This window comes from Heliangelus exortis, chromosome 29, assembly GCF_036169615.1.
Source record: "Heliangelus exortis chromosome 29, bHelExo1.hap1, whole genome shotgun sequence".
NCBI lineage: Eukaryota > Metazoa > Chordata > Aves > Apodiformes > Trochilidae > Heliangelus > Heliangelus exortis.
The window spans coordinates 470,365-486,744 of NC_092450.1; the positions used below are offsets into that span (position 1 = coordinate 470,365).

The 16,380-nt window shown below is 46.9% G+C and overlaps 1 protein-coding gene across 3 annotated transcripts in view; it reads right to left on the bottom strand.

The window, feature by feature from the left end:
• The window catches only part of NSF (N-ethylmaleimide sensitive factor, vesicle fusing ATPase), a 76,028-nt gene that overhangs the window by 17,873 nt on the left and 41,775 nt on the right, over positions 1-16,380 (bottom strand). For all 3 annotated transcript variants that reach the window (XM_071728528.1, XM_071728530.1, XM_071728531.1), the window contains 6 exons: positions 13,242-13,441; positions 11,296-11,461; positions 10,694-10,768; positions 6,594-6,781; positions 1,304-1,399; positions 575-731 (listed from right to left, as the gene is read on the bottom strand). In XM_071728528.1, the coding sequence (XP_071584629.1) occupies positions 575-731; positions 1,304-1,399; positions 6,594-6,781; positions 10,694-10,768; positions 11,296-11,461; positions 13,242-13,441 (882 nt within the window). The remainder of the gene's footprint in view (positions 1-574; positions 732-1,303; positions 1,400-6,593; positions 6,782-10,693; positions 10,769-11,295; positions 11,462-13,241; positions 13,442-16,380) is intronic.

Below are 16,380 nucleotides of genomic sequence, written 5' to 3' on the forward strand. Positions count from 1 at the left end.
GAGAGTTGCAGGATGGTGAAGGGTCTGGAGAACAAGCCCTATGAGGAGAGGCTGAGGGAACTGGGATGTTCAGTTTGGAGGCTGAGAGGAGATCTTATTGCTCTCTACAGTTACCCAAAAGGAGGTTGTAGAGAGGTGGGTGCTGCCCTTTCAGTGAACAATGATAGGATTAGGGGAATGACAGGATTAAGGGAAATGGCCTGAAGTTGTCCCAGGGAGGTTTAGATGAGACCTGAGGAAGAATTTCTGTCCTGAGAGAGCAGTCGGGCTGAAGGGGCTGCCCAGGGAGGTGGTGGAGTCACCAGCCCTGGAGGGACTGAAAACCTGTGGAGCTGAAGCACTTGAGGAGCTGCTCTGGTGGGCATGGGGGTACAGATATTGATAAATACATTTTATTTATTTATCTGGGGGGGAGGTGTTGATGGTTGGACACAGTGATCTTAGATGACTTTTCCAACTGTGACAATTCTGTGATTCTGTGTGATTGTGTGAAATGACAGCTTGGCCAACTGATAGGAATAGTTTACAGAAGTGACTTGGGCTTTTTTCTATCACTTCTTTCCCCTCAGTTTACCTTCTAGCAGGACGCTGACCAGGGGAGTGCGGTCGCTGTTCTTGGTTTGCTGAACAAGCAGCTCCCCATCATCCAGCACCCGTGTGACAGGATCCCCCCACTTGATAATCCCATTCATGATGTAGCTTGCATAGTCTTCCTGGTTGGTTCCAAATGCCTGTATTAAGAGAGGGAACATGGATTTTACCAAGAAATTTTGCATCGCATGAGAAAAACCTAAAAGAATTAAAGATCTCCAAAGTGACCTGGGCTCTGGAAGATGCTTCCAGTTGGTACTGGAAATCCCACAGGTGACACACAACATTTCAGCTGGAAGGACTGAACACTGCTGGGTGCCACAAATGTTTAGAAACACCTTTTGATATACCCTCAAAACAAATCCTAATCAGTGCCAGCTGCAGTGGGTTCTGAATCCACACCATTTCAAAAACTGAGGTGCAAACCTCCTCCTGCAGCCCATATTAAAGCCATCATCCACCAGCTGGAATAGCCTGAAAGGGAGAATGTCCATGCAAAGAGCAGACAAAATCCCAAGTTGGTCTCTTTATTTGATATTTTTCTCTTTATGATTCTTGCATGCAACAAAAGGTACAAACCAGCACCTTAGCACTGCAGGCAGTAAGATGCTCTCTGCTTTCACTCTTGCAACAGAAGATGTCAGCCCATGGTGCACATTCTGATGCCAGCAGGGAGCTACCCCTCACACTCTGCAGCAGATACACTACTTACTGGTTTGATATCATTCTCCAAAGATGCAAAGAAGTCTCCTCGTGTCACACGCAGGCTCTCTGCCTTCTCCATGTCCACTTCCACTTTGTTGCTGGCCTAACAAAGGCAAAAGAAGACACTGAAGCACAGCAGCAGCACACACAGCTCCTCACCAACTTCCACCCAGGGACCCAACCCCAGAGTTGGGCTGTGTCAGCAAGAAAAGTGACTCCTGCCAGGACATCTGTTGGACACATGCTGGTGACCACTGGAGCACCCTCATCTTCACATCCTGCATACACCAGCCCCAAAAAGGTAATGGTTGTTTGTTGTAGAATGTTAGAGAGGCTTGGAGAATGATAGAGAGGTGTGACCCCTTTACTATGCCCAACCCCATGTTTGGGAGGCCAATTAGATCGGCCCATACTCCGGTGCTACCTGCACCAGGGATTCGCTGTGCTACAGGTAAACACACCGGGTGTCCAATAAAAAGTTATGTTGGTGGCTGGGGCGTGGTCACAGAAGCACTATATAAGCGAAAGTTGCTGCACAATAAACCAGAAGTTCTTTATCAACAATATTGGTTGCTGCTCCCGCAGTTGTTCCACTGCCCGGGAAGCTGAAGTGTACGGCCATGACCCCCCTATCCTAGCCACCCCAGCCAGGAAGAGTTTGGAAGCTCTGAACCATCACTGTTGCTGCTGTGTTACCCTGAGTACATAAAACAAGAGTCAGTGAGGCTCCGACTGGTGCTCAGTGTGGGACTGATCTCACCTAAGTTTAAATTTCTGGAAGTTACTGGAGTTATGTAGGTTCTCTTTTGAGTAGGGAACTACTCTTTCCACTAAGAGACTGTAGAAAAAATTCTTCATTATGCTCTCTGGGTGGGAAGAGGATGAAGCCTCCATGAAGCCTCCTCCATTGTGTGACTGTTTTCAGAAAGGCAAATTTAAGTTTGGTTTAACTCAACTCTCAATCTCCCCACACCATCTTCAGCAACTAAGCTAAAAATAAGAATTCTTCACATACCTCCTTTTAGTTTTCTATTCAAACCATGCTCTTTCCCCTGTACAAGGAAATCTTTCAGGGGACTGGCAAATATTAGATTTCTTTCTACTTTGTCTTTATTTGCTTTAGTTCAACAGAAGCCATGAATCTTCCCAAGATAATGCTATTGGTATGAGCTGGAATAAATAACCTGCAGCTGGCTCAGCTCACACTGCACTTCCTCCTACACAAAACACAGCACCTTGCTCCTTCTGCCATTCCCAAAGAGTCCAACAACATTTAAACCCCAAGGACTGAAAGCAAACACCCCACAGAGCACCAGTGCAGTCACCTCTTCTCAGTCACAGCAGAGATACTGCCAGGAGCTGGCCCAAAGCTGCTCTCTGTGGAGCCAGAAGAGCTTTTGAGCTCCCAAAAAGAACTTGGGAGACTTTCAAGGCAGCTGTAGATGTATTCCTGACCATGGCTGCAGCTCCACGTGGGAGGATTTATTTGTAGAACCACGAGCACACTGATGGCCTTGGGCAGCAATCAGCAATTAAATGGATTTGAAACAACTTTTCTACTCCAGGGCTTAGGAAGGCAGGCAATTAGACACTAATCCCATGGGAGCAGCCTGCTGAGGATCCTGAGTGGAGTCAGATACCAGAAACAGGATCAGTCACAAGAGGGGGCAGAGGTTGATCTGGGAAGAACAATTCATCCAACTGGGAAGTGGCAGCTGAAGCTGATTTTTAAGTAGCACAGAGCTGAGGCAAAAGATCTTTCTTTTCCAGCAAAGTGCAGCCTTGAAAGGCTCTGCGTAATTTCTGAACTTCCCAACTATACCACAAGTTTCTCTAGATTCCAAAATAGTAAGTGGCATTCCCAGAGAGAGTTACCTGAATCTTACATGTAGAAGCAGACCCTACATGACCTGATGGCTCAGGAGGAAAAAACTGGGATTTCCATGAGATTCTTGGAAGGCGAAGCAACTTCTGGCACGTTTGCCTAGGACCAAGCTGATGGACAAATCAAGGAACTTTGACCCTCAACACTGTCTCAGAGCCATTCTCTTCTGAGCGGGGTCACCTCCAAGAAGGAGCACTGGAGCACAGGAAGGAAAAGTCCTAAGGACAGCAATCTCATTCTGCTTGTGGAGCCTCCAAACAGCAGCCTGGGGAGTCCAGACTGACCAAAAACCCAGTGCCAAAGGAACAACTCCAACCAGAGGGGTCTGCAAGGACCCAGCAACACCCACTGGAGCAGGAACAGGGAATGCCAAAGGCACCGAGGCCGCGGGGCTCAGTGCAGGCTGATCCCTTCTCTGCTCTGCACAGGGAAGGGAAGGGACCTAGAACACTGTTAATATATTCCTGAAGTTGCTTGTACACTGAAAAACACGGGGGGTTCTTCCTCTCCCAGCCTTTAATGAGTTACATGTTTTAAGTTTTAACACACTGAGAGATTATCAGAAGAATTTTAACAATTCAGAAGAACAATATCCCTCGATTTTCAATTTGTGCTCTTGCTTCTCATAGGTACTTTACCAAACTAGGTCAGGCCTATGATGTATATTTTAAAATTTGCAGTACTCATAGGAGAGAATAAAACACCTGAGTGCATCATTTGGCTGAAGTCACCTTCAGAATAAACAATAAGATTATCCCAAAATACTACAGCAAAGGGTTTGAAAAGAAAAGCAAAGCATGGCCACTTCCCATCTGGAAGCTCCATAGGTGGATGAAGATGTCAATCAGCTCCCAGCCTGAAGGAGGGAACTGCTGCTCCACATCCATGCCTTGCCATTTTCTCTTCTCCTGCTGTGACATTTGGCACACCAGGGAATAAATCAAAACACTAATGGTTCCCAAACGCACCCAAAACTCGAGCACTGAAAAAAACATCAACGAGAAGCAAAATTAATTATTCAAGGAAAATGTTTTGCTTGTGAAGGGATGAAAATACCTCCAGAGGTACATTTTTTTTTTAAGCAGAATGTAAGAAAATTAAAAACTGTCGATGTCTGCATTTTTTGTTATGGGAAACAATTAGAACAATTAATGAATTTCAAGTATTATGGTTATACAAGAAAAATTAGCAGAAAGAGCCAATTTTCCTTTAGAAAGAGTGTTCCCAAGAGGTACAAACATCTAAGGAACCAACTGATTTATGATTAAACAAAATAATGATTTACTTTCTCCATATTCAAGGCTGAACAGACTTCTTACTGAAAAACCCACCAGTGCAGTGGAACTGATGTCAAAGGCTTTGATTCTCTGCAGTAACTCACACCAGCTCCTGGCCACCAGAGCAAAGGGACTGTGTCTTTCAGCCTCCTTCACCAACTAATCATCTCATATTTCAACACCACTGAATACTGTCTTTTCCATCTGGATTAATATAAGCTGACATTTCATGGTCTGTAACTCCTTTCCAGTTAAAGCCACACTGAGCTCCCAGAATCAGCAAACATTGGGAAAGCATGCTGGAGAAGGGCAGGAGCTGAGAGCATTACACGCAGGTCACTGGACACTGGGATGACCATCAGAGAGTTCCTTATTCCAGATATTCCATGAGCCCCTTCTGAATTCGACCAAGGTTTTAGCATCAGTGACATCTTGGAGCAGAAGATTCCTTCCACAGCTTAAAGACTTCTTCACTCAATGCCCCATTCCCGTTCTCCACTTGGAGCATGGCCCTGTTCCTACCATTTGCTGTGCTTTGAGGTCTTGTATCAGGAAAGAGCAGACACTCACCCTCCATTCACCAATTCGCACCCACTCACAACTTCATTTTCTTCTCATAAACCCTTCACTGTGTTTCTTTCAGGCTCAGACACCCTGCTCTGCCCATTTGCTCCAGGATGATGGAGGTGGCACCATTCATTCCCTTGGAGCAGGGAAGGGTCCCTAAGGGTGGCCCCAAAATGTCCATCCCCACCTCTGGTTGATTGTGAGGCCACCAGTGATGAGGGATGAGGGATGCACCTCTGCCATTAACAGCTTCAAGAAGGGGAAACAAGCAGCTCTGAGACCTCAGGGCAGAGGAGAGATGAGAAGGAGGAGAGAAAACCCTCCAATACTTCTGTCCTTCCCAGTGCCTTTCCACAACCTTGTTCTACCATCAAGAGAGGTGGCCCAGGAACACACAGATTCAAACCTTGACATAGCCACAGCCTCATTTTTGCTCTGTGTATTTCTCTTGGTAAATTCTAATGTTGCATTTGTTCTTCTCACTGATAAGGACTGAGATAATTTTCACGACCATCAAAACTCCAAGAACTTTTCCCCAGGCAGTGCTCAGGTCAGCTCTTACTACTGCCAATACCTTTCTGAATTTTCTCTCCCCAGCATACATGTGAATTCCCAGAGCACATCTTGAGCATTCACATTATTCCAAACACCTTCTGCAGTTTTCCAGAGGTGGTCTGCATCTTTATGATCACAAACCAGTTGTACATTGAGCTGCAGAGGTTCCTGCAGAGCTCCCTCCTGTACATCTGACTCTTCTCACAGAATCACAGAATGTCAGGGCTGGAAGGGACCTCCCAAGGCCCTGGGGTGCAATCCCCTGCCAGAGCAGGGTCACCTCCAGCAGGGCACACAGGGAGGTGTCCAGGAGGGGTTTGAATGTCTGCAGAGAAGGAGACTCCACACCCCCCTGGGCAGCCTGGGCCAGGACTCCCTCACCCTCACCCTGAAAAAGTTTTTCCTGATGTTTCTGTGGAACCTCCTCTGCTCCAGCTTGCACCCCTTGCCCCTCGTCCTGTCACTGGACATCCCTGAGCAGAGCCTGGCTCCATCCTCCTGCCACTCACCTCTACAGATTTATAACCATTCCTCAGCTCCCCCCTCATTCTCCTCTCCAAGCTCAGAGCCCCTCATCTCCCTCAGCCTTTCCTCACCAGGAGATGTTCCACTCCCTTCAGCAGCTCTGTGCCTCTGCTCTGGGCTCTCTCCAGCAGTTCCCTCTCCTTCTGGAACTGAGGATCCCAGAACTGGACACAATATTCCAGATACTCACTTCTGTCTCTTGTCTCTTGGGAACAATCTTATGAGCTCAAGACTTCCAGTTTTTATCAAAATACTCTGAGAGTTACCTTCCATTCCAACTGAGATATGGAAGAGCCACTAGGAGGACAGGAGGTGGAGAAGGTCAGTCAGAACCACAGAAAAGCACAGTGAAAAGGTGGTGCCCATATGAATTCCATCTCAAAGCTATGCTGAGATGCTGCCAGCCATTTAGAAGTAAACATGCAAGAAAAGACTTCAAACATAACTCTTGTCCCCTTTTTCACCCAATGAGAGATGACAGGACTGACCTTAATGTGTCTGTTCATAGCAGTAGACTGAGCAGCTCGAACTAAACCTTCTAACTCTGCACCACTGAAGTTTTTGGTCTCCACTGCCAGCTCCCCAATGTCCACATCCTCAGCCAGCAGTTGGTGCTCCCGCATCCGGACCGTGTGGATGTGAAGGATCTGGAACCTCCCCTTCTCATCAGGCAGACCTGAGGATTCCAGCACAACAGGGGTTAAACAGAGCCCCAGCAGAGCAAGGGCAGCACACACAGCCTTGGCCTCTCCTCAGCTCTCCTGTCTCCAAAGGCTCTTTGGAGAAATCCATTCTTACAAATAGAAGATTTGATGATGGTTTTTGTTTCAGAACATTCAATTACAGGGACTGCCCCCAGCACACTGATCAGCACCAGGGCCAGAGAGAGAGGAAAAATGGAATCCTTAACTTCTTTTCCTCAGGGTTCCTCAAAGCTGCTTGCTTTCCAGCTCTCATACCAGAAATTCACCTTTCATGAGGGCAATATGGTCAGACCCTTGGCATCCCTAAACTCGGTTTTAATTATCATAGACTCACAGAAAAGTCAGGGTTGGAAGTGAAATTTAAAGATCTAATCCACCCCTGCCATGGGAGGGACACCTCCCACCAGCCCAGGGGGCTCCAAGCCCCATCCAACCTTCAACACTGCCAGGGATGGGGCAGCCACAGCTTCTGGGGGCAACCTGGGTACCCAGGGGCTCAGCACCCTCACCCCAAACAATTTCTCCCTCCCTCCCTCCCTGCCCAAGATCTCCTCTCCATCTCCCCTCTTGCAGCTGCAAACCCTTCCCCCTCATCCCATCCCTCCAGGCCCTTGTCCCAAGTCCCTCCCCAGCTTTCCTGGAGCCCCTTCAGGCACTGGAAGGTGCTCTAAGGTCACCCCACGGGATCCTTCTCTTCTCCAGCCTCAACACCCCCAACTCTCTCCCCCTGGCTCCAGAGCTGCTCCAGCCCTCCCAGCAGCTCCAGGGCCTCCTCTGGACCCACTCCATAGCATTTTCTTTAATCTTCCTGTTCTGACCAATGCACCCTCAAAAGCTATCATTATTATTATTATCGTTGTTGTTGTTGTTATTACTATTATTCACATCCCTTGCCAAATCCAGCTCTCACCATGCCTCAGCTGTCCTTATCCCATCCCTACACATCCAGGCAGTGTCCCTGTGTTCTTCCCAGGACACATGTCCCTGGTTCCAGTGCCTGTGCATTTCCTTCTTACACTCTCAATTGACCAGGATGTCCTTGCTGAGCTGTACTGGTCTCCTGTCTCCCTTGCCCTATTTCTTACATCAGGGAATCAAACTCTATTGGATGCAAAGAAAAATAACCTTTACGAGCTGCCAGCTCTGTTCTGCTCCTTTATCCCTGGAGGCAGCTCCCTATGGGGTCACACCCACTAATTACTCAATCAGCTTAAAGTTCACTCTCCTAAAAGTCAGGGTCTTGACTCCTCACCTGGCCCACACTGTTCTCACACAAGGTTCATGTTCCCTGACTGAGGTGATAATTTCCCAGTTTGCACCTTAGGAAGTGTCTTCAAAAAGGCATCTAATGGAAGATAGAGAAAACCTTTCAGTAAAGGAAAGCACAACAAGCCTGTCAGGCAGACCTTGGGAAAACCATGGAGGTCTTCAGCACCTGCCCTAATCCCCCTCAGCAGCCTTCAGTCCAAGGCTCTGACAATTTGCACTGCTGAGCATTTGTGCTGAGGTTACGTGGGGAGACATTTTAAAGTCCCCAGCAGGGTTCAGCCCTTATCATCTGATCATTTGTTCTGGGGAGTCTCGCTCAGTCCCCAGCATTTATTTAATTCATTGTTGTCAAATAAGATGCAAGTGCTACACCTGCAATCCAACCAATCTCACCTGGGCTCAGCTGCTCTTAGGGATTTGTTTGATGTCTGAGATTGTCCAAAGGTGACTGTGATCATGGCTGCACTTCATCTCTAAAGCACACTTTCCTTATTGACTCTTTCCTTCTGTTCCTTGTAGCTCTGTTAGATTGTAAAGACTGGATCTGGCTCCAGCTTTGCCAGCGTGGATCCTAGAATGGTTTGGGTTGGAAGAGATGTTAAAGCTCATCCAGTTCCAACCTCCCTGCCATGGGCAGGGACACCTCTCACCAGTCTAGGGTGCTCCAAGCCCCATCCAGCCTTCAACACTGCCAGGGATGGGGCAGCCACAACTTCCTTGGCCAACCTGTTCCAGGGTCTCACCACCCTCACAAGAAAGAATCTTTTCCTAATATGCAACCTAAATCTCCTCTCTCCAAGTTTTAACCCATTTCCCTTCTCCTCTCCCTACCCCCCCGTGTCCAAAGCCCTCCCCCAGCTTTCTTGCAGCCCCTTCAGATATTGGGAGGTTGCTCTGAGCTCACCTGGGAGCCTCCTCTGCTCCAGGCTGAACAACCCCAATCCCTCAGCCTGGCTTCCCAGGGAGCTGCTCAGCCCTCTGAGCATTTTGATGGCTCTCATCAGCCTGATTTCTGATCACCCTGCTGGACACCTCTTTTCCCAATTTTCTTTTTTTGTGTGTTGTGCCCTGAGCAGGCACGAATCTCTTTCAATATTTCTAAGAAATGTAATAGTCTGTGAAGACTCCAGCATATTTGAACCCCTCCATGATGTCCATGCTCCACCACGGTTTTCAGCCCCAGCTCCAGGTGCACCTCCAGCCCTCACACCTTGCACAAGCTGTGTGCACAGTGATGCTCCACAGAACCTGCTGCCTGCAGCACCCCAGGACAGCACCAGCTCACAGCCCAGGCTACCACTGCAGCTGCCTCAGTAGTCATCAGCTTCACTTCTTCATCCTTTTTTTGCCTGAAATCTTTCCTTTTCAGCTATCACAAAAACTCTTTCCCCCAAAGAGTGAAAAAAATCCCTGGCAAGGGATTACACTTAGGATCACACTGACAGATCAGATTTCAGGAGTTCCCCCCAGTTCAGACCAGCACAGATAATTTTGCCTGCCACTCAAGTATGATATCACATAATTTTTAGGATTATATGGACATTCTCATCTAATTTCTGCAACTGAAACAGAACACATGAATGCTCACGTCCTTGCCTGTTCCTTTTCTGTGACTCAGGATAGCTTGAGGATTTTTACCTTTACGACAGCCAGTGCCCCCAGCTCAGAGCACAGAGAATATTTTGTGACATTTGTATGTCTGTGCAAAGTTAGGGGAAAATGATTTAGGAGCTCTTTCAAACTACGTGTCTGGATTTGCATTTCCAACCCTTACACCAAACATCTCCACCAATTTGAGTTTCTCACTGAAAAAAAAAGATCATTAAGATTTTAATCAGTCCCAGGCAATTCTCTATTCAAACATCTCCCTGTGGACTGTTAACCTCAGAACTGACACCACAGCCCAAGCACCCTTTAAACTCCACAGTGATCTTTTACTGATTCAACTTCTGATCTCAAATGCAGACAAAAACTTGTTTTCATGAATCTAAGAGGATCTGGTCTAAAATTCTTAATAAATCCTATGCTATCAGGCACTCCATTATTTCATCTGCAGGGGTGTCAGGCAGCTGTATACAGAAGTCCCTTTCAGATTACTGCCAGGTAATGTTCTTTTCCAGCTCACAACAACAGAGATCTCAGCCCACTTTTAATTCTGTTGATGCAACTAATCCAGACCTGCTGCTTTCAGACCCCAGTGGCCAATGCTATTTATCATCTGCAGGGAAGTTCACCATCACCACTTCATGCAAATAAAATGCTCTCCACATCCTCCAAGTCAAGAATTTCTCATGCACTGCATTTTCCTGCTCCACAGGTTCAACACTTCTGCAGTTTCCTCCTGGGAATGATCTGGTACCATGTGGCTCCCTTCACTCACTCAAGAGATTCAGGGTCCTACCTGCCACACCTACCACCCACTCTGCTGGTCAGAAACTGGTATCAGGTCTAGGTCTTATTAGTCTAAAATGTCCTTTTAATTTGCTGAATACATTTGAATGCAATAGTGTGGACAGACTTGCATGACATTTAGCCCTGTGCCAGCCTGGTTACCTGTTCACACTGTGATAGACCTCTGCTTTGCTACTCAAAGTACAATGAGCCAGCCTGCTTACCAATCTCCATTTTCACCTCCAGTCTCCCCGGTCTCAGCAGAGCCTCATCAATCAGGTCAGGTCTGTTGGTCATTCCTAAATTCAAAGTTAAAAACAAAATAAGTATTATTTGAGCTGACTGAATGGGTCTCCGACTCCTGAATACAGCCCACAGAGCTAAGAAGATAACCCAAGAGTTTCAAGAAACAGACAAAAGATGCCCATCTCCAGAAATACTGGAAAAGTCATGCCCTGAGTGGAGCCAGGACAGTAGGGAACAAACCTGAATCTGCAGGGCCCCTGGCACCAGAACAAGCAGACAGCACAGCAAGAGAGCACCCACTCCTTCATATACCAACACATCAATGCACATCATTCCTTGCAAGTTTTCTTAAACTATGAAACATGTGTTCAAAGGCTAAAGGAGGAAGCCAGCAGCAGTATCAGCTGGTTACAGCATCATCTCCCTTTACATCTGCTGCTGCTTGTTCAACATCACCCACCCAGTCTGCATTAGTCCAAACACATCCCATACCAGTAATGACAACTTAGCTGACCTGCAGCAAGAAAACTATCAGTAGTTTGCAGCCAGACCCCAAAAGAGAAAGTAAGCACCAGCATACCAATCACTAGGATGTTATTGAGCTGCTCTACTCCATCAATTTTAGACAGCAATTGGTTAACAACAGTGTCATGGACTCCAGTGCTGCCCGCCATGCTTCCTCTCTGCTTGCAGATTGCATCAATCTCATCAAAAATGATGATATGCACACCACTGTTTGCTCCAAGCTATTGGAGAGAAAAACATGTCAGGAATGCCACATGTCATCACTGAAAGCAATCCAAACAAAACAGCAACTTCCCCACAAGCTCAGCCAGGGATATCCAAACCATCCATACCTCCAAGTGCTTTTAGCCCCACAAGCTCTGTGTGCACCAGACCCCTTCCCAGAGCATCTTGCTCCAAGCTGGGGTGGGGGGTGGGCTTAGCCCCAGTACAAGACCCTACTTCTGGGTCGAAACACAGAACAGAAACCTACTGCTGGAGCAAGGTTTCAAGGAACATAACTCAAAAGAACAAGAAAAGCACAAGCCCAAAGCTGGACCAGGCAGCTCAGAGCACTCAGTCCAGACCAGGCTCAGAATGGGAGATGGGGAGGAGAGCAGAGCTGGGGGGGATGCACCCCATGGGGGAAATGCCCCAGCTTATGCTCAGGTTAGTACAGATACAGCTTGCCAGAGCAGCTTAATTCTTAATATTTTTAAGGAGTCCATTTGTTCAGTGCCAGTCAGGAACAGAACTGCTCATTTCCAGGTTCACTCAAAGGTGAAGCAGTTGCAGGTGGTAAGAGAACAGGATACTTTTTGTGACCATATGATGACACTTTTTCCCTTCAAATTCCATCTCTAAAACATCTTTTGTGGACAGCAGAGACCATGTTAACACCAGGTAAATGTGCTGTCACTGGCAGCCTGCCCCAGACACAAGTCATTACAATACCAACCTTTTCAAGACCTTTTTAATCTCCCAGCTTGTCATCAGGACCATCCCCTCCAGCCAATATCAAGTCTATTTTAACAGGTGTGTTATTGCAAAGGAAAAGACACTCACAGCTTTCTGGGATATTGCAACAGCCAGAGAGAATGGGATTGTTTACAGCAGGATGGGTTACCACGAAAAGCTGACTTACTGATTAATAAATCTTTTGCAGAGGAAAATTAAATTATGTCAAGCCACTAGCAAAATCTGCAGTCTTGTTAGCTGTAAATAAAATTAAAAGGGATACAATGTCCTCTGCTAATGCCTTCTGAAAAGGCTTCCCTGTATTTAACTGTGACTTGTCTGAAACTGTATTTTCTTTACCAGAAACTCTTGTCAAGATTAAGCAATCCACAGCAAAGAAGAATTACCATATGACACAGAAAAAAAGTATTTAATCCTTCATAATGAAGATGGGGCTTTTGATAGCCAGCTGAAGTAATGGATAGAAAAAAAAATTGGTTTGGAAAAAAAAGAATCCTTATCTCCACTTTCAAAGATCTGTACCCTCTAGCTTTGAGACACTGCTCTCATCCATCAGTTTTCTGCTGAGGGAAATTAATGATGTATTGGTTATAGCACTTCAAGGATTATAATATACTTATTCTAATAAGCCAATAACCCCAAAACCTGAAGCCATGACAGCATATTTAAAATTCATCCCGTTATGTGCTACCTGAATTTAGTAGCAAAAATCCAAAGAGATTATGTCAGGCAACATGGCATCATCTAAAGCACAGCAGGATGGGCCCCACTGTATTACTGCAAAATAACTCTGTGTGGAATTTAAACAAACTGTCCATCTCCAGCATAGCTGGAAGCAGACAAGTTACCTTTGGGTTTCTAAGGTTGTTTTTCCACTGTTAGTGAGTGGATCTGGAGCACACTAATATTGAATACTGTAATCAGGAGCCATGCAGTGACTCAGTCTCCTAATGCAAGCAGCAATTTTCTGATTATAAACCTCCTTTCCAGTCACTCTCCAGGCACATTCACACTGACCATGATATTTATCTCTGTTTGCATTACCCTTCTTTGTTCCTCTTCTGCATCAGCAAACAGCTTGCGGATGTTGGCCTCGGATTCACCCACATATTTATTGAGGATTTCTGGACCATTGACCACCTTTGGCTCCCTGGCATTCAGCATCTTGCCAATCTGTCTGGCCATGAGTGTTTTCCCACAGCCTGGAGGTCCGTACAGGAGAATGCCTTTCACGTGCTTGCAGCCTAGAACAAGAGAGAACAAGTTTGGGAAAAGGGAGCAGGGAGATGGCAAAGAGGGAAGTGGTGTTCCTGGGGGGCACAGGGACCAGGCAGAGATGTCCATCAGCTCTGCTCAGTGCCTGGGAGCTGGAAACTCAAACACGGAACTGCCAGAGTTGTCCCAAGGATCGGGCAACAGCCAGGAACAACAGCCCAGAGAAGAGCAGGAATGTTGGAATGTGCATGGCCCAGAGCTGCACCTGCTGGGGAGCAGGGAGATGGGGCTGGGGGCAGGAACACACTTCCCAGCCCAGTAAAACCCAGGGATGCTGATCAAACCCAGGGATGCTGATCACCCCCAGGGAATGAGGGGCTGCAGATACTTATTCCACATCACCACACACCCTGAATGACAACCAAACCAACCAGCAATTCAGGACAAGCATCTGCAAAGCCCAGAAGCCAACCTCATCCTGGGCTGTGGGCTGCAGCAAAACCAGAGTGGCCATCAGGTGAAGGGAAGGGATCTTCCCTCTCTGCTCTCATGAGACCCCCCTGGAGCTCTGCATCCAGCCCTGGGGTCCCCATCAGCAGAAGGACACAGAGCTGCTGGAGCCATTCCAGAGGAGGCCCTGGAGCTGCTGGGAGGGCTGGAGCAGCTCTGGAGCCAGGGGGAGAGAGTTGGGGGTGTTCAGATGGAGAAGAGAAGGATCCCATGGGGAGACCTTAGAGCACCTTCCAGTGCCTGAAGGGGCTCCAGGAAAGCTGGGGAGGGACTTGGGACAAGGGCCTGGAGGGATGGGATGAGGGGGAAGGGTTTGCAGCTGCAAGAGGGGAGATGGAGAGGAGATCTTGGGCAGGGAGGGAGGGAGGGAGGGAGGGAGGGAGGGAGAAATCCTTTGGGGGGTGCTGAGCCCCTGGGTGCCCAGGTTGCCCCCAGAAGCTGTGGCTGCCCCATCCCTGGCAGTGTTGAAGGTTGGATGGGGCTTGGAGCCCCCTGGGCTGGTGGGAGGTGTCCCTGCCCATGGCAGGGGGGGCACTGGGGGAGCTTTAAGGTCCCTTCCCAACCCAAACCATTCTATGATTCATTCTATGATTGATTTCTCTCTCCTAGGGGCACACAGTCCCCACAAAAGCAGCTTTCCTTCACATGAGAGCTTCAACTCAATTTGATTTTCAGGTAAGGAAAATGAAGCATCAGGACCTCAAAGTTACTCAACACAGAGTGAGCTCCCAGAGTGGAAAGAGATCAAACATAATACCTGGTTCTTTAGAGACAAAATGAGGAACACTGCATAATAACAGCAAACTTTTTACCCCTGTATTGGGCTTTACTGAGTTCTATTAACACACCTTGTTCTGATTCCAGGTTTGTAGGACAAATGCTGAGAACTGAAAAAAGCTTAAGAACCATCAGCCCAGAAAGCTTAACCTGGACCTAGGAAGACCTGAAAAATTCTAATTTATTCAAATAACAGGACTTGGATCACTGGGTATGAGCAGTGACATTTGAATTCTCTCCTTGAGGGAAGGAGAGGGCACCATGGTGCAAGTTGATGCTGGGCACAACTCTCTTGACAAGAGGCAGAAGTCTCCTAAGTGTGCATGCAACTCCTCACAAAGACTCCCAAGCAGCAACCAGAAAGCTTTCCCTGAAGTATTGATGGAATTCTAGATATACAGCTTGTGAGCCCCAGGCAGATTTTATCAACTGTCTGAATATCCTTATGCCTGAATATTTTATTCTCTGCCTTACACTATGCTAACAGAGGTCGTGGTATCAGCACGTGCCTACAATGAAGTTTGGCTGATTCATTTCATGGGACTGTCAGCATTTCACAAGATCCAGAAAGTAACTGCATCAAGACAAAACCTTTTTCCTGGAGCAATCTGAAGGGGCCAGTGTTGGAAAATGCTGAAACTGGAGAGCAGAGATCATGTATGAGCAGAGGGATTTAAGCACTGAGCACCATACTCAGGGAATGCCTCAAGTGGAAAGCCACAGATTCAAAGCAGAGGCATCTAACTACAAAAACAACAAAGAAAAATGGAAGCTACCTTAGGAGAAAAGACTCAGGAGCTCAATACTGCCCAATTTAAAAGACTGGTACAAGAGATATATGGGAGCAGAGCAAATCTGGATATTATCTGCTCACAAAGTGGTGAGGAAACAGGACAAGGAAATAGTAATTTATTTTCTCCAGAAATTTGTATTTCCAGCAGAGCAACATTTTCTATTTTCCATCTGATACTGAAGACCAAAGAATAAATGCAGAACAACAAGTAAACAAATTTATTTTCAACATTTATGACACAGCAGTTATTTCTATAGATTATTTCTTCCCAGGCAATTTCAAACAGAATATAAAGTACAATTGTGGCTGCTCCCTCCCTGGAAGTGTGAAAGGACAGGTTGGATGGGCTTGCAGCAACTTCATCCAGCAGCAGGATCTCCCTGCCCATGGCAGGAACTATGATGATGATCTCTGAGGTCCCTTCCAACCCAAACCATTCTCTAATTCTGTGATTCCTCACTGTGTCTCTTCAAACAGGAAAAGGAAGCTGTGCAGTCAGCAAAACACTCAGCAAGGGCTGAGGTGGGGACATCCTGACCAAAGAGACCTTGAGGAAGCCTCAATCACTGCAGCCTGCAGAAAATCAGCAGATTTGGAATCTGCCTCAACAAAATTTGACTCTAAACACAAGTGTTTAATGTCAGAAGTAGGGAATTCAGTAGCACTTCTCCTTTTCTCTTGCTCCAACCTCATTGCTGCACAAGATCCCCACACACGTGCTCTGGACAACAACTGAGGAACACAAGATCTGTATGTCACAGAGATCTGGATGTCACACCAGATCTCTATGTCACAGAGGATCTGTATGCCACAGAGGATATGGATGTCACACCAGATTTGTATGTCACAGAGATCTATGTCACACAAGATCTGTATGTGTCACAAGAT